Source organism: Struthio camelus, chromosome 11 (assembly GCF_040807025.1).
Source record: "Struthio camelus isolate bStrCam1 chromosome 11, bStrCam1.hap1, whole genome shotgun sequence".
NCBI classification, from domain to species: Eukaryota; Metazoa; Chordata; class Aves; order Struthioniformes; family Struthionidae; genus Struthio; species Struthio camelus.
The window spans coordinates 8352432-8372792 of record NC_090952.1 but is presented as its reverse complement, the minus strand read 5'-3'; the positions used below and the strand labels follow the sequence as shown (position 1 = coordinate 8372792).

Sequence of the window (20361 nt, the reverse complement as noted above, 5' to 3'; positions counted from 1 at the left end):
CACTGGAAAGGTCATAAACCAGTCAGCTGAAAACATACATAAAACATTAAAGAAGGTGATTATACTTGTCTTTACCAGGAAGCAAAGCCTCATCTCCAAATCCCTAAATGAAGCAGTGTTTGGAAAGTATTTTCAGGACCTTGATTGCTGAAGAAAAGGTTGTGTTTTACAGCATTACTCTCGTTGGAATACCCGTAAAGAATTGTTGAATGCAGACTACGGTCCAGATCCTGTTCTCAATTATAAATTAATAATATATCTGGACCCATTCCATTAAAACTGGTGGGTTTCCTCAGACTTATGCTGAGCAGCTGAGATCAGACTGCAGTCCTGGAGAAAATACCAACTTCGTCTGGATTCAGCTAAGCTGTTCTTAAAACCAAACAAACCTGAGTGGCTACGACCTCTCCATATGTTGGAAATATTTTAAGGATCTGATTTCTGAGAAGCCATAACTCCACCCCAGGCTCCCCCAGGACTATTGAACCCCATGTGAAAAGGTTTGTAATCGGAAGTCCTGTGCATTAGGGATTTAATCCAAAGCCCACTGGACTTTTTGGGGTTCTTCCCATTGACTTCTCTATGCTTTGTTTCATCATCGTAACAACCGTGGCCCAACTTCTGCTACCAAGTACTCACTTTGAGAAAACACATAATCCTCAAACAAAATAATGAGTTGAACTCGTGCAATACAGCCCACAATGAATGACATGTGGCTGGCTGACTGCAAAACCTCAGCACCATCAGGATTTTTTAATTACTCTTCCGGAATTTCACCTCAAGTCAACGCTTCCAAAATCACACTCTGGTTGAGGGGGAAATTCTGATTACTAAATTCAAGTGGCATTCGATTTCTAAAGCAGAAATCCCACTGACCTCCTCTTAGCCCATAAGTTTCATATGTTCAAATTCCATAGAAAGACTGTTGGAAGAAGAGAATAGCAACGCTGTGGCTATTGCAGAAGTAAGAAAGCCCATGGAAATGACAAATTGGATTCCATGCGGAGAGACGCTGAATAACAGAACCATGAAAAGCTGAAACTGCTGCTATACCTTTCAAATAAATCAATACATGAAATCATCTATGAGGCCAGCCCCAGTTTACTGATCTCTGCTAGGACTGCTTGCTACTTGTTAGACACCCTGGATGTTACCAGGAAAAACAGCTACTGTAGCAGCACACAGTTAGTACATCACCAGTGAAAAATCACTTATTGCCTGTGAAACAGAGCATGACCTAAAGCATTTTAAAAAATGTTTATGAAGCAGCATTAAAATGATGGCTTAGAGCTTCAGTAACATTCACATTTCTTCTGCTGTTTAATGTGCCAGATTTGCCAGCACTTAAGCTTTTTGAGAGAGGAAGATTTATATGAAAATTATATTTATCAGTGAGCCAGGAATTCTTTCAAACACTGATACTGATTTTTCATCATGTCACTAGAGCCTTAAATGATAGTATTTCTACGTAATAGGCCAAATTCTCCATTGGTTCAACTTATAGAGTTGTGTTTCCAGATAACACGGTCCTGAATTAAATGTCTTACATATCTGAGTAGACTAAGAAAGAAACAGATGTAGTAAGGTATAAGAAACGTAATACCTTGTGCTTACGGAGGCTCCCTGGGCTGGTGGGTGTGGAGATCGGAGACTGCTTGGATTTGGGTGTAGACAGCTGACTGCTTGAGGTCCCATTTGCTGCCACAAAACAAGAGAGAAGCCAGCAATTAGATGAGCCAGGACCTGATCATTTCTCTCCTTTGGGGAGAGGGAAGATATCCGAACAGTTGACACAGAAAAAACTATAATTTATTACTGCTGTGCAGAGGAAAAAAAACTCAAGCATGGCTATTCCCCTGACTTAAATCTTCAGTTGTTTGGGATACTGGGCTGTAAAATACAGTGAAATTCAAAATACATTGAAGGAGCAATATTTTGCCTTACAAATATTCACCAAACTGACTGAAGATATGCATTAATAGAAAACACAAGGAGTTTCTACATTCTCAAACAGTTTAACACAGCTGAAGCCTCCCAGTATTTAAAGGCACGAGTGGAAACCAAAGGCTGCAGATATCCTGAATCCTACGCAAGAAATGTCGGAAGTCAAGTACACATTAGAAATTATGCAAAAATCTAAATGACTGAGGGCCCTTCTGAAAACCTGGCTTGAGCACTGGGCGGTGCATCCTGGTTCCCCTCGGCACCTCCAGGCCAGACACGTTCTGCAGCTCCGCCACTGCCGGCCCCAACCTGCAGAGACGCGAATGTGGCCCATCAAGGGGAAGAACAGGGGAACCACATGAAGCAAAGGCTCTTGTTTCAAAGACCAAAATCTGGCCGTTGGGGTTGTTTCATTTGTTCCTGCTATTTTGAGGAAAACAAAATTATTCCCAATGTTCCTAGTTCATCTAAGTCAGCTTTTGGAAGGGTTGTTCTGTGATGCATTCGCCGAGATGGCTTTTAATCAAAATGAAGGGGCCCAGGTCTACGTCCGAGTCGACTGTCATATATTTACTGGACTAAAAAGAAATCAAAGTAAACAGCATATTATGGAGAAAGGTGAAGGGAAGCAAAATGGAATAAGGAGAAATTAAGTTTTTCTTACCATTGATGCTCTTTGAAGTAAGCTAACGCCTTTGATAATTAGTGTCATGCTAAACATTTCATAAGGACATACTCCTAATGGGTATGATCGTGCATATGTCATGCAATGTCAGGGATATAGCCCTTCACCCTGGCCTCGTTACCATGGGCTGTAAACGTATAGCTCTCTCAGCACAAGTAGCATTGCCTGGGGGTAGGAAATTCAAACTCATGCTGGCTATGTCTAAGTATATTATCTTTTCCGGCCTTTTCTTTTTGCAATCCAAGCAGCAGCAAGCTGGAGGCCTTATGAGCATTAAACTACATTTTTCTAGTCAAGTCTACAAAAAGTGACATTTCCAAAACCTACTCCAGATGTTAACATATACAGCACAATCCACAAAACTCAAGCCCATGTATTTTGACTGTCACTTTCTTAAATGGCAATAATGTTGCCAACCCTCCAGATAACCATACCACCCCTCCCCCTCCTTTTAAAGAAACTGTTTTTAATTGCTTTGATATTTCATACAGAAAAACAAGTATGTAATGATTCACGCTTGTTGTCCTGCTCTCCAAGTGCCCCAAACCTGTGCATACCATTACTGTAACTATAAAGGCACGTGGCATCCACAGGAGGATGGGTAGTTTCAACATATGGGACTTACACTTTCAGTTGTAGTAACTGCATATGCAAATTAGATATGCAATTAAGCAAGTATTTGAGTGTCTAGAGGAGGCCTAAAAAGTGTATTAAAGTATCACACCTTGCCACTGGCAAGGTGCATGTTTTTAAGAGCAAAAATAGGAGTAACTGATAAAGGTGTAGTTAGGGAAAGCAAGGTGGCAGTACATGCACCTACAGTCACCTGGCAGCCTCTCTGCATCGCCACTGCCATGGAAAGTGGAAATGCGAATTAGGAGCGTCTCCGAGGGCTGCAGCCCTGTGGAGGTGGTGAGGTTTTGCCTGAGTAGAGATGGGTAGGCTGAACCGCAGCTGTACAGTCTTGACTCTACTGATTCTGGCCAAGCTGAATTGCAATTCTCATGTAAATGTGGGAGCGTATTCCCTACCACAGGTTTACACGCATGCGCAGCAGCCAGTGGGGCTAAAATGCGTCAGGCCTTTTCATCAGTGCTTTTTTGCAGAGTCTGGTACCAATCAAGCAAGTATGTTTAACCTCAGGCTCATTACTGTGGGGGTCAGCTGGAGGTGCACAGTGAAGTGTGCACTTGATTAACCGCCTCCGAGGGTCAACTGCAAAGCCTGGCTTGGCTTCAGCACTGCCAGATGCTTCACCTCAGTGCTCCAGGCCCAGTTTTTGGACTGTGCTGGAGGTGATCAGCCTGCTCGTGGTGCAGCTCCATTTAAAACCATTCAAAATTAAAAATAAAAAACAAAAAAACTCCAACCCCACACTGGAGCACAGACTGAACTGATGTTCCTTACATGTCACACAGAAAGATATGTTCCTCCTTCTGACTCCTCTGATCAGCAATTCCACATTGGTCCTTAGATCTTTTTTCTGTTGATATGCCCATACACCTTCCCTGCTAAAAGTTATGGCTTCAATTCATTAACTTTTTTTACTTGCAAAATATCCCCGAGAGACTGAAATCTGTAATTTGCTTTTTTAATTCATCTGTTGTTGGCTTTTAGGTACTCCTTATTTGCCTCATTGCTCTCTGGCGCAGCAACATCATTCTTGTTTTCATTCCTAAGATGCCTTCGTTCCTCTTTTCTCTCACCTTGCTCTGAGAGTAGGGGGGCAGTTAAGGTTAGTTCTAGGCAGTATCACTGGGCCAAATGTAGAGGTTATACATGTGAAATCGAGTGAGTGCAAAGAAACATATTCCCCAAGCCATAGGACAGAGGAGGAGAAGGAGGAGCAGGCATGTTATTCCAGCTCAGGCTCAACAGATACATGGTGACATGGGACCTCTATCTTCATATCCATCATTTCTATGCAGAAGGGACTGTTGGGCAGAGGAGGCTATTCATCATAGACAGCTTTTTGTCATTACAAATGCACCTCAGTGAGGAAGTAGGTATCTCTTAAAAGATGGTAGGAATAATGATTTCTCTATAATCAGGGAACAGAGTGACCCGTCACTTCCCTCTTCCACTCAGACCATTCTTTATTGCGGGGGGAAAAAAGTAGTTATGGAGACCCAGAAGCTACTGCGCACTGGCCACCACTCCGTGACATTTCCACTTTTCATTTTGCTCCAGTTCTACAAAGTGAGCTGCCCTTAAGGGTGGTGGGAAACAAAGCAGAGTGCACTAACTATATGCCATATAATGAAGGCAGTTCAGACCAAAAGAGCTTGGATCTCTTTTATGTTTCTTTAGCAAGTGACTTTGGGTGTCCTGTTAAATAAAACGTGGGGTAGAATAATTCTAATATGCTCTGTATTAGGTGGAATGCCATCTCTAATTTCTAACATGCCTCTTTGTATTTATTTCCAGTTATCACTGATCCTGGGGCAGGCAGTAATCCTTCTAAGATGAAGAGCACCACTTAGAAACCCCAGAAAGAACCCAAATTTCGCTTCCGCAAACAGGAAAAATGGAGAATGGCTAACGTTCAGTGCGCAGCAAATGGATGTAATTGCTGCAGGGAAGGAGAGAAATTCCCTAATACAATAAGACTTTTAAGTGCTATAGCGGGATGTTAATATTTTATGAGCACTGATGAAAAAACAGACATGACATCCAAATCAGTAATCCAACGAGATGGATGTATATCATTACAGATACTCGCATACAGTTTTACAGCAGCAGCAGCAACAATTAAGAAGCCCAGTTTAATTTTGTCTGTGTCTCCTAATGAAGAATAGCATTCATAATCAAACTTGCACACATTTCTTTCGAACTCAATGCAAGGAAATAACAAGAGGCAAAGAGCAGATCCCAGGTGATGTTTAATGCTGTTGCTCCACTGAAATCTGCTGATGACTTATACTAGCTGGGGATCTCACATAGGCTCAGCTATTGGAAACCATTCTTCATAAACAGCTTTCATTTGAATTCATTTGTTCTTTCTGTGGCTTTACTGTTTGTGTGTTTAGCTCGTATTTATGTCATTGTATCTGCTTTGCAATCTCAATTTACTTTAAAGCTCCTTTGTGCATATGACACAGCCTTTAATTGCATGATCAAATGCCTCATTTTCGTCCCTAGGACCTTTGCCTTGCTCTGTGCACAAGACAATTTGTACTCAGGAAAGGAATCAGGCTTTTCCAGCAAAGGAGAGGGAGGATGGGAAATACAGCATTGTGTCATGTTTGAGATGGCTATAAGACATCCAGGTAAACCGAATTCTCTGCCTGCCTCTCCCACAGATATTTTAGCTGAACTTTTCAAATGCAATTGCTCCTTGAGTGCTGCTTAGGTTTGCTTGGCTGGCTGGGACTCTGGATCTGAATTTGCAGCTCTGGTAAGCACTGAGATCTGTAAATGACGTTAGGGAGATTACCTTCTGAACCTGACTTTTTTTATCAATGAACAGAACTGGCAAAAAGCAGGGCTCAATGATCAAAGGGAATGCTCAAAATCTGTGGATATTTCTCTTTTTCTCGCAATTTGAAAAATGAGGCTAATACTCCTTGCCCCTTTGGGGTTCCCAGGGTTCTGCAGATGACTTTTTAGTTTCAGGAGCACATGCTCATACATCACAAAAGCCAGAGGAAAAAAACATGAAATACGTGGACAATTTTGTCTCCAGGTCAGAGACTGAAGAGTCACCAAGAAAATAAGAGGATCAACAACCAGAACAAGGGGAGGGCAAAGCAGATGTAAAAATCGCAGCTCATTTACAGAGCACAAGCCATCTGGTCCCCCAGGACAGAGGAGCCTGTGGAAGAACTAAAGACTCCATTATAGTGCTCACTTGGGAGCACAAGAATTCAGAATACGCCGACATCCTTCACTCAGGCATCATCCTAACTTCTAAGCACTCAGCTTTGCAGCACTGACACCCTCTTATCATAACGTTTTGCGAGGGCAATCTCTCCGCTGGGTGCATACTGTGGACTGTCAGCTAGCAGAACATAAGTGCAAGTGGGATAACAAGCTGCTCTGTCTTGTGTGCAATGCAAAAGACATCTGCTGCCTTTTTAACACATTCATATGTAATGACCCTCGGGAGCCAGATCTGCAGCCAGGACAGACTGACGTTCTGTATCTGTTTTGCTAATTGCTGCTGCTTTGTGAATACGCTTTTGTCCCTCTCCGAACCCTGCCATTAGAGAAGTGAGAAATTAAAGTCCGAAGCAGTGCCTCAGAGCCCTGCTCATAGGCTAAATCAGTGCAAGGCTGGGAAAGCTGTATGCACATTTCAGCACAGGTACCTGTGGCTCTGCACTGCAAGGGACTACAGTCATGCTGATTTTAAAAATCATAGACTCTCCTACCACAGCACATGTATTTATACAGCAGAACAATCATCTATCATGCAAGTTACTGTAAGACGAATTAAGATTTTCAAAATAAAGAAATAATGGTAAATGACATCGTATTTTCTGCACTGTGTTCCTCACCTGAAGGTTTGACTTCAGGTTACCATGGCCTGTTAAAGAAATCTTTTGTCCTAACGTTGCCAAACTTCACGCTGACCCTACCACATTTAAATTTCATGGACTCTATACATCACCTTTGTGCATCCTTCTCCTGGACAACAAGAGAGGACTGCCTCACCCCCACCATAACGCAGCATATCCTCAACACATCAGCACATAACAACCCTCTGTGAGCTGCTATGGCAGGCCACAGCAGCAGGAATCCAGAGCCAAGCTCACCCAGTCCTCCTCTAACATGTTAGAAGAAGGACTGCAGGTGTGGCCCGGTCGTGCTTTTATTGCTCTAAGCTGTGTCATTCAGCAAAGCTGACTTTGTGGAAAGAGATATAGAGGCAGGGAAGGACCACAGAAGCTTTGTATCTCCAATTCTGTGCTCTAAATTGCAATCAAGTATATTTAGGTCATCCCCAATAGACACCTGTCTGAATTATTTTTAAAAAAACATCAAGTCTGATGGGGAATCACAAGCTCCCTAGGAGACCTGCTTCAGCGATTAGTGATCCTTATAATGGAAAGGTATTCCTAATATCTAATCTATATAACCCTTACTAAAAATTAAACCAGTTACTTCCTGTCTTATCCCTGATGAACGCAAAGAAAAATTGACCTTATCCTCTTTTTAACACTTTCAGTGCATTTGAGGAGTGTTAAATTGTCCCTTCTTGAACTTCCTTTTTTCTAAGTTGAATCTGTCAACTTCTCTCAACCTTGCCTTCCAGGTCAGTTTCTGGAAATTTTCTTCTCTTTCTGGATTTTGCCTAGTTTGCCTACACCTTTCTTAGCATGCCCTGCTCAGGACAAAGTACAGCACCCCAAGCTCAGCCAAGGCCAAATAGAGAGGGCAATCTCAGCCAGTCTCAAGAGCTGAGTTCCTGTCAGTATGTCCCAAGAAAGGTGTTTGCCTTCTCTTAACAGAGCACCAGCTGGCTGACGTACACACAGTCGGAGTTTCACCATAACTTTTAGATCTCTAGCCAGAGCTCATCCCAGTTCACACTGATGTATGAGAGAGTAAAATCAGTGGAGGTCTACTAGCTATCTTTTTGGGACAGAGAAGAGACAGGCACTGGGCTACACGCTTGTAGAGGGATCAGTAAAACCTGGCTGTATTTTGCTAACTCTGCCTTGCTGGAAAAAACATTTTGCAGGACCTGTGTGGAGGATGAAGGTGAAAGGCTGCGTCACAGCTCCAGCATCAAAGAGATGAGAAGCTAAAGGATGCTCGCTGGAAGGACAGTAGAAACTGCTGACCAGGCAGGCAGGGCCTTGCAGTCGAAAAGAATCGAGAGGTGAAAGTGGTCCCAAAGGGAGCAATCAGGACAGAGTCTGCGGAAATGGCTGGACCAAAACAGAAAAGCAGTGGCATCACTGAGAAGGTGCATAGATGGACTGGGGCAGGGGGGCATGGGAGAAGGAAGAAAGCATTCTTCTTGGGAATACAGGACTCCCCTTGGGAATACAGGTCCTGGTCTCATCGGCACAGCTATAGCTGTCTCAGACACTGCGCTTTGGCAACTGATCTCTGGTAGAGGTAAAGAAGCATGGCTGTAAAGACGGTGGTCTTTACCATCTGGATATATGAAGACATTTCTTCATTCTCCATTTATTCATTCATCTCATCTTCATTCAATCATTCATTTAAATGACTGCGATGATAGAGAGATAAAAGTTCTGTCCCAAGAAAAGTGTTTAATGTTCCTGTGGATTAGCCACCTCATCTTTTGACTATCTCAGCAGCTGAAGGGCTGTGGCTGCCTGGAGGGAACTGAACCTTTCACAGCAAGGCCATGGCACACCTAGGAAACAGGCAAATTCCCCCCTGCAGAGGGAAGGAGCAGCTTGACCAGCAAAGTCAAATCACTGCAGCTGGAAGCCGGCACTTTGTGGGTTTACGCTTCCATGCATGCACCTTTTGTCCTGATGGTTGTTTTTAACAGCACATAACAATATGTGGTTTTGTTCTTCACGTTAATCCCGGTTATTTTGGAATGGGGTCTGACCACTTCAGTGACTCGCTCTCAGGACTGCCATAACAAGACAACCAAAGAATACACTACAATTCCCATCTAGCTGTCAGTGGGAGCAATTAAATGGATTAGAGGCTGCCTGCTTTTCAGTGTTGGCTTTACAGACTTGTTACATATATTTCTGTATTCTGCCCTCATTTTGACTCAGCGCTGGCCCAGAGATCACAGTCAGGAATGAAGCTTTGGGTGCCATTGGGGAAATCAGTCTCTGGCCCACAATACAATCTCCCTGCGGCTCTCCCAGAAAGTCCAGTTACACCAGCACCCATGTTTCTCATTGAGAAGTAGGTCACTAGATCATAGCCCAAACGAAAAGGAGCAAAGGGTATCAAAGGTAAATGGAGAGCGTCTGGCTCAGAAGGCAGATCCCTGCATGGAAAGCTTCCAGGCTGACATATCAACTTAAATGGGACCTACATAGTGTAATTCCTGTGACTACGGCTGACACAGCGTCAGGCCACACAGCTGTGTTAATTCACCTGCATAATCTGACAGATAATTGCAGCAGTCTCGACTGGCTGTGGCAGAGCGTGCGGTGTGCTGGAGCAGTTTTGGAGCACCTAGAGGGCGGCAGGGGCTTTGCTCCACGTGGCTTCCTCTGTCAGGAGGTCTGGGGCACGTGCCACCAGACAGCGGGCACACAGGCGCTGGACATGGCTCTCGTCTCTGGCAATCTGGGAGCTGATAGCTTCGGTTTTGGCAATATTCTTCTCCAAATGCTTTCAGAACACATAAAAATCCCTAAATGAAGAGCCTAAGAGCTCTTTTCTCTACATGACTCCAGCTGTGGGTTACACAACTCTGTGTACAGGTTGGTATCTCTATCCTGCATGATCCTTTGGGAAAGAAGGCATGAGCAGTTTCAATGATGTACTCAAAGCCACAGAGTGACTGAGTGGAAGAGACTGGATGAGATACAAGTCTCCAAACACGCTGGCCTGCGTGGAGGACAGCTACTGCTTGTACACAAAGCATTTCCACAGCTTTGAGTGAGAGGTGTTTTATTTATGTTGACATACGAAGATCAGAAGCGTTCCTAGCGGTGATCGGCAGGGGAAGCAGATGCAATGTTTTCATGCTGCCAGCATTTCATCCTCAGAATTAGCAGTGCTCGCAAGCTGTGCTGAAGTTGTTTTTTCTTCTTCTCTGTGTTACAGCAGCAAGGTATTTCTTTTGTCCACTGTCTGCTGGCAGCACTGGAGTTTGTGAGTGAGTGAGGCCCAGCCCTGCGTGCACAATTTGCTTTAAGACTTAGCTGCCTGCATGGACGATGCAGGAGCACTGGCAAAGGCTACTGACCAGGGTTCAGCTGTAAATCCACTGCGTTCTACATTTTGCTCTTGATAAATAACATACCATTTTCCATATGATTTTAAAGGGAAGTGGAATAATTAGGATGAGAAATGGAAAAAGAAATAACATCCTTTCCTATAACGGCAGGGTAATTGTAATGGTGACAGTTCAGACTTATTTCATTCAAGCAGGCTGGAGATATATCTCAGAATCTGCATTTACATCAGCACCAAGATTTCACAGTGGCCCTCGGAGACTATGGCAGCAAAAATGATCAAAAAACTATGTGGAAAAGAACTGAAAAGAACAGAATCTAATGGCAGAATCAAGGAAACTCCAAGTTCTGATATGACAACCACAGCAATAAAAGAGAGCAAAGATAAAAGGTGAAATTGGGTAGGATACCAAACATAGCTAAATATTTAACATACTTGAAATAAAACAGCTTCTAAATCCTTTCACAAATGAAAGAGGTGAGAATTCCACAAAAATGGGTCAGACCATCTTTTATTAATCAGGCTTTATTCAGCATTCCTTGCCTTTTTCAATGTGATAACTTCAAAATCTAGCTAAGCCTATTGATTGTTTATGTAATAAAGTATTCATTCTTAGGTAACACATAAACCGACTGTCTTTATTACAAATCCAATGGGACAAGAACACAAGATCATATTCTTTTTGCTCTCTATCCGCATAAGACAATTGTCTTTGATTACCTTTCCAAGACCAAAAGATGTTTATTATCTTTTATTCTCATTAAACAGGATATGCTACCATTTTTTCTGTATTGAAATCGCAGAGGAAAGTATGAAAGACCCTTGTCTAGATGGATTTGAGAAACCTGATTTGTCCTGCATTACTGGTCTTAACTCAGGAGCTAACTATTGTTCAGTGTTTGTGGTTATTTTAATCTCCTTCCTAAAAGCCTCATTTACTGTTTGACACAAGGCGAACAAGTAATAGTGTGTTCATTAAACTTCATCAGATGACTCACCATTTTGTTCCTCCTGAGTCATTCAATCAGGTAAAATCAGGGACACAATAGATGCCATTTCACATTACACTACATGGTCATACAATAAAGTCTAATTCTGATGGTAAAAAGCACCTGATGCTTAGTTTAAATGCTGTCTCACAACTCATGCATATCTTGATTCCCAGATCACTGAATTGGACTTCTTATCAACAACAGATTTTGGATCATGTCTTCAGAGAACCTAGGGAACTCCACCATACATTTGGGATTGTAAAAACTTTTTAGTTTACAGCAAACCTGAGTTTAAGAACAGTGGATATGGGAATCTTGAAAGAAAGCTCTATAAACGCAGAACCACTTTCTAGAGAAAGAACTTTTTTTTTTTTTTAAATCAAAGAGTCTTTGCACGGACAGCCAATGTGATGTTGTCCTTTTTGATAGCTGAAGAACATCACGAGACTCTAAATAAATGAACTGTTTCTTGGGGCAAATCTTTCTGGATATTGTCAGGAGAATTTTATTTCCAGTTAGCCAATATCTACTGATAGTCAACTGTTGTGTGGTGTTCACATGCAATGTGTTACCATGAAGGAGAAAAGCAATTTCTGCTAGGCATTGCCTGCGTTAACACTGTAGGTCACTTGAATTTAAGCTATGAATGTCTTCTGGAATAATTATATGTTCATTTTGGGCTTTGGCCATTTTAATAAAAAGCCACATGGGCACAGATAACACACCTCGAGATCTACCCTTTCCAGTGCATGACTCTAAAAGCTACCGATTACCAGAGGTGTGATGCTCAGCCAGGCCTTAAGTTTACATGCTCTGCAGGTCTCAAGCTGTGCTACACTGCCATTTCAGTTGCAGTGTGCCCGTTCCGGGGATACTTCTAGCTTGTGCAAAAATTAACATTTGCATTACACAGGAGCTTATTCTAAATCAGTTTGTATCTACAGGGAACGCACAGGAGGACTGGATGATCCAAACCCGCTATTACACATAACCAATCACAGAATCCCTCTCCAATATTTATTAAGCACCCCTGTACACTAGCACCAGCTTTTTGTGTGTAAAAATGCCAAAGTCTCAAATGCAAGCACCCAAGGCACACAGTATTTGTTTTTCCCTCTGAGCAGAGTTAATATTCAGACACCAGAAAACAATCACTCACCGTCTTGATGGTTACCTGAATCGGCTGGAGACTTGCTCCGGCGCATGGGGGCTGGACTCTTTGCTGAGCTCTTCTGAGGGGTGGGAGAAGACTTGCTGCCTGTGGCGGCCGCAGGGCTCCCTTTCATCACCCGGCACTCTAAGGAATAGACAGCGACATTGGTTATGTCCTGACCCATGCTTCCTGCCAGGGAGTGCCTATGGATATGTGTGAGGTATGAAATACCCATGAGCAGCTTAGGGCTTTCTGTCTCCAGTGAGCCATGAAAGCATGAGCACCACGAGCAAAGCAGATATCAGCATGCTTTCTCCAGGGCAGCTGCACTATCAAGGAGACTTTCTCGGGGGGGAGGGCAAGGGGCATAGCTCCTCTAGAAGAGGCACCGAGACAGGCTACATCAAGACCAGGCTGGCTCCCTAGCAGGGCCCATCTCTGTACCTCTGTTCTAGGTGGATTTTCTGCCCTTCCCCTTCCCTTGGGGTCCCAACAACTAGTGGGCACCATGGAAATGGTCAGAACCTACTGAGTTAAAAATCAGGCAAAAACCAGTTAATTTGCTGTGGGTATTAAATGTAATAAAATGTCTCTCCCACCCTTGAAGACCTGATAATAGGAATGATGAGTTCCATTTACACAGGTGCAGAAAGCCAGCTCACAGCACCACTTAAAGGTCTGGAAGGGGTGCATGGGCCACCTGTGCCAGGAGGCTTTCACCCAGCCTTAACCAATCTTCCTTCTGTGGTTTCACCAAGCTGCAACATTTCAGATGCACAAAGAAAAGAATACAGAATAGTTTTACAAAAATCACGTCCTGGGCACTCAGCCCTTTTGGAAAGCTTTGTATACATACGTCTAGTAGATTTATGTACTTAAAGACAGGAACCCCAACCGTGTTTCATTAAAAAATAAATAGAGCAGGAAGAGGGGAAAATGTAAACACAATCTACAGCATCCTGCAGAAGGGAACTGAAATGCTAACAAACCTCTGTGTGTCCCAGGATTTCAGGCATGCCAGACCTTCAAAACCAGGGTTTATTTACATGTAGAGCTAAGAGTAAAAGGACTTCTCCTTCCCTGAACTTAGTTAAGAAGGCGGCAATAAAAGGAGATTTCCTCTTTGTCAAATGCTGACTGGTCTCACCTCATCTCTTAAAGACTGTTCTCACCAAATATGTGAGAAATAGGTCTTTATCGCAGCCGTGAAGTAGATGTCCAACATACAAACTGTGTTTCATGGGCAAGTTCAACTCAGCTTGCACGGGTTTTGATGGAGAATCCCCTAGACTGGATTTCCTAATGGGAATGAAATAAGGCAGCACACAGCGGACAAATAATTGGTCAACCGAAAACAAGTCGTCTGACCTAAATGCGTGTGTTATTTATTTATATATGAGAATATCTATGAAAATGTAATTGCCCTAAATTTTTCCCTAGGCTTTCCTCATTTTTAGGCAATCAAGAGTCAGTCTCTTTTTCTTCCAGATGGTCTGCAAGAGAGTTTGCTGTTGGGTCATGCAGTGCAAGAATACAAAGAAAGGATGTCCTGTGCCCCAGGGATATTGGGTGGGGATAATTAACCTACAATGAGTTTATTCCTTCACCTACTAAATGGTACAAAATGCATTTTGGACACTGTAAATTAGGGATACAAGCAGTGTGCATTTTTTTCTAAGATACCTGATATCTCAAGAGATGATACCATGGAAAGGCTGGTAGGACTCCAGCACTGATATATTCCCAATTTTTTATACACAAAGGGCAGTAATGGGGCAGGGTGGGGGGAAGACAGTCTATTCCTCCTTGTCAGTAAAGAATATACACTGTCTTATGTGCCATGGTGAGATAGCCACTAGGGAGAGCTGTGCGAGAAACTGCTCATGGTGTTAACCAGCCAAACTAAAACATAGGCAAAATCATCTTCAGTCACTGCAGATGAACCAGTTTTCACATACCTGTTTAACAAAAGCAGTGCAACGTTTGGGCCTCGGGATATGATTCAGTTGCCCAGCCATAGGCACCAAGTGCCCTGTGAGCTGCTCTGGAGTACAGCCTCTGCCAGTCCCCGTCTGATACCTGTCAGCCCCTTGTGGGTAACTCAGATTGCGAGGAGCATCTCTAATGGCACCACGCACCTATGTCTACGCACCCAAATTATTCCCTGAGTATCATTCCAATTGGAAAAAAATAACCCTAAAAAGTGGAAATACTCGATTTTGCCTCTTTTCAAGAGCTTACTCAGATTCCTCCCCTGCAGTGGAGAAATTCCTCAGGAAGCAACTCAGCTTTGCATTTTCCAGCACAGAAAACCTGACACTGAGGAATTCCTCCAGCTCTGCTGCAGGCGAGTGTCAGTGTGCCAAAGGCAGTCACTGCCTGTTTGCATGCCTTGAAACAAGGTACCAAGGAGGAAACCTGCCTGTGCTGACAGCCATGTTAACCTGCCCCTGAAAGTCTCTAGAGTGTGACACCTCCACACGTTCATACTGGAAGCTGTGGGTACAAACGAGACAGAGCAGCAGCATCTGGAAGGTGCTCAGCAATGGGGACTTATAGGGTGGAAGCTGCGGTGGGCAGTGAGGAGGAAAAAGATGACATAACCCTCTTTTATGCTCTTTCTCATTTTGTTTCCTGATGTCCTGCCAGAGTGAACATAATAGCCAGCAATCTGAGCCCATGTCATCAAAACAGGCAAGAAAAAGTACCCATGACAGAGGAGGTTTTAATAAGTGACATTCATCCTCAAGACATCAGGACTCACAGTTCCCCTGGCAGTGTCTGACTCGTAACAAGGAAAGATGACGGGTGCACAATGGGAAAACGCTGCTGGCTGATAGCTCCTCATCTGTTTCTTGAGAGGTGCAGGGCACCCTCACTTCCCCTGAAAATACCGCTGCAAGCTGCAGTTGCTCAGCACCTGCGCAGCAGCAGGCTTGGCTTATTTTTGTTAGAGAAATCCAAGCTGGAAAAATTAGTAGTAACTGGGAGTGTGGGCAAAGATCTGGGCTTCCCGTCAAGTTGTGCTGCTAGGATTGCATCCAAACTGTTTTACAGTGTGAAACTCCCCCTGGAGCTGACTCAACTGCCGAGTGTTAAAATAAAATATGAAGCTCAGGTTACAGATTGCTTCCCCAGCCTGACACAGGCTTTATTCTCTGTCTGCAACGTTTCAGCTGAACCTTGGAAACTTTCTTTGAAATACCAAAGACCACCAAATGGGTTCATCTGGAGTACACAGGTCAGAAGTACCAGCATCACATAAAATCAGGCTTGCAAAGGAGTCATAAAAATGCAGTGCTTGGAGATTGGAGGCTGCTTGGCTTCCTAGTGCACAACAAAAGTCCTGTTTGATCTTCAATTCTGAGTCAGTCTGTGGCACACAAGATAGCATGTGACTCCTGTTCCTCACACAAGATACCTAGAGCTTTGGGAAATATGGGTCTGCATGTTTGGAGACCACATTTTCTCCTAGTTTAAATGGGCAAAGTTGGATTAATTCACTATTGCTGCACTCACAGGCACCAGCACACAGCTGCGCTATTGGTATGTACAGTCACCAGGTGGAGTAGGTGGTAAATCCTAAAAGCAAACTCTGTATGTTCTCCGAAATCAAAGATTTCATGGTTTAACTGATCATAGACTTACATTACACAGCTCTGTGGCTGCGGTTGTAATGGGGACAAATATTGCTGCCGTTCCACCTAAGGTGGGAATTATTACTCCTTTTAGCTTTTTCCTTTTTCAGTCAGCAGAAAGAAGTAGTGGAGAGATTTTTCCCTTTAACTATGCTTGCTCCCATTTTTAATGTTCACATACATATGTAAGGAACAGGAGTGATGAACTCGATGTGTGTGTTTCTCTTGATCAGAAAAGTAGAGATTATTCTCTTGCTGTTTAGTTCTCAAGAAGAATATATCCAATGGAGTGCAACTGGATAAAACTAAAAGGATATACACTACCGGATTTTTCAACAAATGTCAAAATGGTGGTATATTGTAGAATTCCACCTGTTTTGATTTAGGCTTCACCTGTCAGTGTTTGCCAGATTATAATATTCACTGACTGTTCCAATATGCCAAAAGGATGTTGTATTCCATGTACTAGGTCTTAAAAACAGCACAAAAGCATGCAGCATTATTATCCAATACAAGCAACTGCAAGGAAATTAAATAAAAACACAGACTGGAGAGCAGTGTGTGTTTGATGTTACCGCTTTCATCCAGAGAAAAGTCATCCTGTGCATAGCGGAATTTTTCTGGACCACAGGCGATAAACACATCATCATCCCCAAAGAAATCATGGAGACAGGTCACCTACAGAGAGAGCAAAGTCATTTATTTTATTTTTAATTGGCAACATTCTGATGTGGTTCAGTTCTAATTTAAGCATGAGGGTACCGCTTCTCTGTTCCCCCCATCCCATGCTAATTCAGTCCTTTCTTCTATAAGCTTGTTGCACAACACACAACACTCTCCGGGCAAGTCAACCATAACAGTATAATTTTAAAAAAGGAAGAAAAAATCCCAATCACCTTGCAAAATCCAATGAGGTATGGCCTTTCCAATCCATTCAGGCGATGACAAGCTACATTAGTCATCCTAATGAATGATTCACGCACTCCTGATCTACTTCTAAAACATGAAGCAGGGGTGGCCCCCCCGGCCGCATTGTTCGGCCAGGCTGTGACACCAGTGCCCATGCTGATGAGTAGCTTAGTACCAGCAAGGCCTGAAAAAGCAAAGGATCACTAAGAAGGTAAAGAGCCACAGAGACTGGGGTGTATCAAGCTGCCTGAGAAACACTGAAGCCACGGTCAAGATGGCTGATGTCTCAGAACACCTCACTTTTCTATTTTGCCATCCTAACTGGGTGGAAATTATGTCTTGGAGCATCTGGAGCTCCAGACCCCACATCTTGATGTGAAGGGTTGAATGGAGCTGGGGATGAATGGAAGCAATGCATAAGATGAGGGAGCTCCAGATCCTCTGATTTTCTCAGAGACCTGACATCTGAGGGTTCAGAAATCTGAAAATGCATGGCAGGTCTCAGGAAGCGTGCTGTGAGGAAGGGAAGTTTAAAATGCACTCACCCTGGGAGGTAATCCCTGATAAAAGCATATTCAACTGGCAGGGATCTGTAACTCCTGTTAGTACTCTACAGGTGATGGATGTGTTGTTATTTTAACAATATTTTTAACAAAATCAAGAGGTTCTATTGGTTGGTCAGAAAAATCAAACAAAATATCTGCTTAAAAGTAACAAGGACAATGAAGAAAGTTCTAAACAATTTAAGTTCTGAAAAGCACATCCGAGTGATAAATCTTGCTCCAGGTCTGCGCTGAGCCCTGCAGGCACATAAGGATGCATCAGGTTGGTATCCTTGTCTCCTGTCCTCCTGCTTCTCTGTAATTAGCTGGGAGGGGAAGTAGAAGACAAAATTACCATCCACCACTGTCATCCCTGCTGGCTGAGGAATACCATCTCAGTGGCTGGTGCATGCCTTAGCTCTCTTGACAGCCAGAGCATCCCATTTGCTTTTTTCCCATAGTATGGGGCCTGACAAGCTCTCTAGGAGCATCTGAGCAGTCTGACAAATAAAATCCTTATCTGGAAATGACCTGGGACAATGGTGACGCCCACAGTTGCTCCTACTCTTTTTCTGCAATACAATGTATTTGAAGGCATTGTTCCCAGGTTATGATTTTTGGTTTGTTTGCGACCGGACTCAGGTTTCTTACAGTGTGTTAAGAAACTTTCTGTGGAGCACATGGGGCTGGGAATGGATATTCTCTGGGCCTTTCTGGTACAGCCACTTGCTTCATACTTGCATGTAATCACAAGGAAATGGGCCCCCGATCCCGTCCTATGTTGCCAGCATAATGAGAACTGATGCCACATGGAGATATCCTAGGATACGTCGAGACCTGCTGGTGCTCCCTTTCCAGAGAGGTGGGCCTGGCTCTGCTCCAGCTCACCACCTTCAGCTCACACACGCTGCAGGAAGTATATTTCCTCATCCCTGTCTTCTACCCGAAATACAGTATGCTCACATGAAAGAAAATACAGGTTTTGCTCAAAGTGAAAAAGACCACGACTGCCCTCACATTAAACCTTGCTTGCCCAGATCCCAGACCGCATGGGTGTGGGAAACGCTCCAAAACCAAGAACAACTGACTCCAGCTGTACGCTGTGGCCATCAGTGGCCTTGATTATTTTAACGAGAATATCAAAAGGGCTGAAAGGCAACACCTTCCTACAGAAGGCATCTCCACTTCCACACCATTAGCGCTTCAGAAGAAGGTAACACCGCTGCACCCAAGTAGCTTCCAGAGCTGGCGAGGAGACCTCAGCCTCACCTGCCTTCCCCTCCCTCTCCCCATCCCTCCGTCACTGCGCAGTGGGTTAGCTGGAAGAGCTGGAGCCTCCCATGCATCTTCCAGATCGGCCAGGACAGCGCTGCCAGCCACAGGCCAAAATCCACTTCATTAGGTGCTGCGTTGTGAAAACCGGGACATTCAGATCTTTACTATTACCCCCTGCACAGTTAAAGTTGCGGCATATTAGCTGCGCAGTTACCAATGAAATTATGGAGGTGATTACACAGCGACAGCAAGGTAACTACGCACACAGTAACTTCCCTGGAACCAGCGGTAATTACACCGCGACTCAGGTTAAAGCTGTTGTGTTACCTCTGGGTAACCGATATTAATTCACGTTATCTCAGTGCAATGACTGGGGGAAACGTGCACATCGTTGCACTTTGGAGAGAACCTTAAACACCCCAACTTGTCATCAGTATCTTGTAGAAAATCCCTTTTACCAGCCCTGGCAGGCTGACAGGTGCTCTCTGCAAGCAGAGAGATGATGCTCTTCCCTCTTCACAAAATGCTTTGAAAGCCAGTATGAAATGCAAAGTATTGTTGTTATTTTTAAGAAAGGAAAAAGGTTATGAGGGAAACGGGAGCGTTTCCATGTTCCCAGCACCTGTGTAGCCATCAAGAGGTGAATACTCAGCACAGGACCTGCCTGCAAAGGGCAAGGGGTTCTTTAGGAGACACCAAGGTACCGCCACCTGAATGACTTTGCCGGCCGTCCCCTTCCCTGGAGCTTATGCCTGAGGGCCTGACATCCCTGAACCAGCCATCTAACGAGTCAGTGCTGTGCCATGAGGACAAAAACTGCTCATCCTTGAGCACAGCCCACAGGAATATCTCCAGCACCCAGCAGCCTGCTGCAGCCTGCCGTCTGGGTGGGCTCTATAACACAAGCATGCACCTGTGAGAAATGGGTAAACAGCTAAAAAATACCCCCCAAATTCCATTTTTTGAGGCCGTTCCAAGTGACCACAAGATCGGCATTGACACTGGCAACAGAGGCGCCGGGCTGACAGCCGCTGTCCCCAGCTTCGGCAGGGCTGGGCACTGGCGTCTTCACAGAGGGCCGGGGCATTGCAAGGGACTGCGGAGGGCACTGGAAATAACAGCGGGAAACTTACTGTAGACAGAGCTGAATTTCCATATCTACTGATCTGGTTGAGCTGGACTGTGAAAAGTTAATTTCAAGCTCTAATAAATCAAATATAAAGAAGGCTTTTGGCTATCCTAATAAGGCTCACAATTTCACACTGGTTAATATAATGTATAATTAAAGCAGAGCCTAAGAGTGCCAGCTCTGGCTACAATGCCAAACGTTAGCGAAAAGCCTGCTTTTCACATCTGCATGGCTTTCAAA

At 43.9% G+C, this 20361-nt stretch overlaps 1 protein-coding gene across 1 annotated transcript in view; it reads right to left on the bottom strand.

Annotated features, from left to right (window-relative positions):
• DCX (doublecortin) overlaps positions 1 to 20361 on the bottom strand; it is a 143237-nt gene that overhangs the window by 13029 nt on the left and 109847 nt on the right. The window contains exons 11-13 of the mRNA XM_068956605.1: positions 16842 to 16944; positions 12635 to 12772; positions 1604 to 1698 (exon numbers count right to left, since the gene is read on the bottom strand). Of these exons, the coding sequence (XP_068812706.1) occupies positions 1604 to 1698; positions 12635 to 12772; positions 16842 to 16944 (336 nt within the window). The remainder of the gene's footprint in view (positions 1 to 1603; positions 1699 to 12634; positions 12773 to 16841; positions 16945 to 20361) is intronic.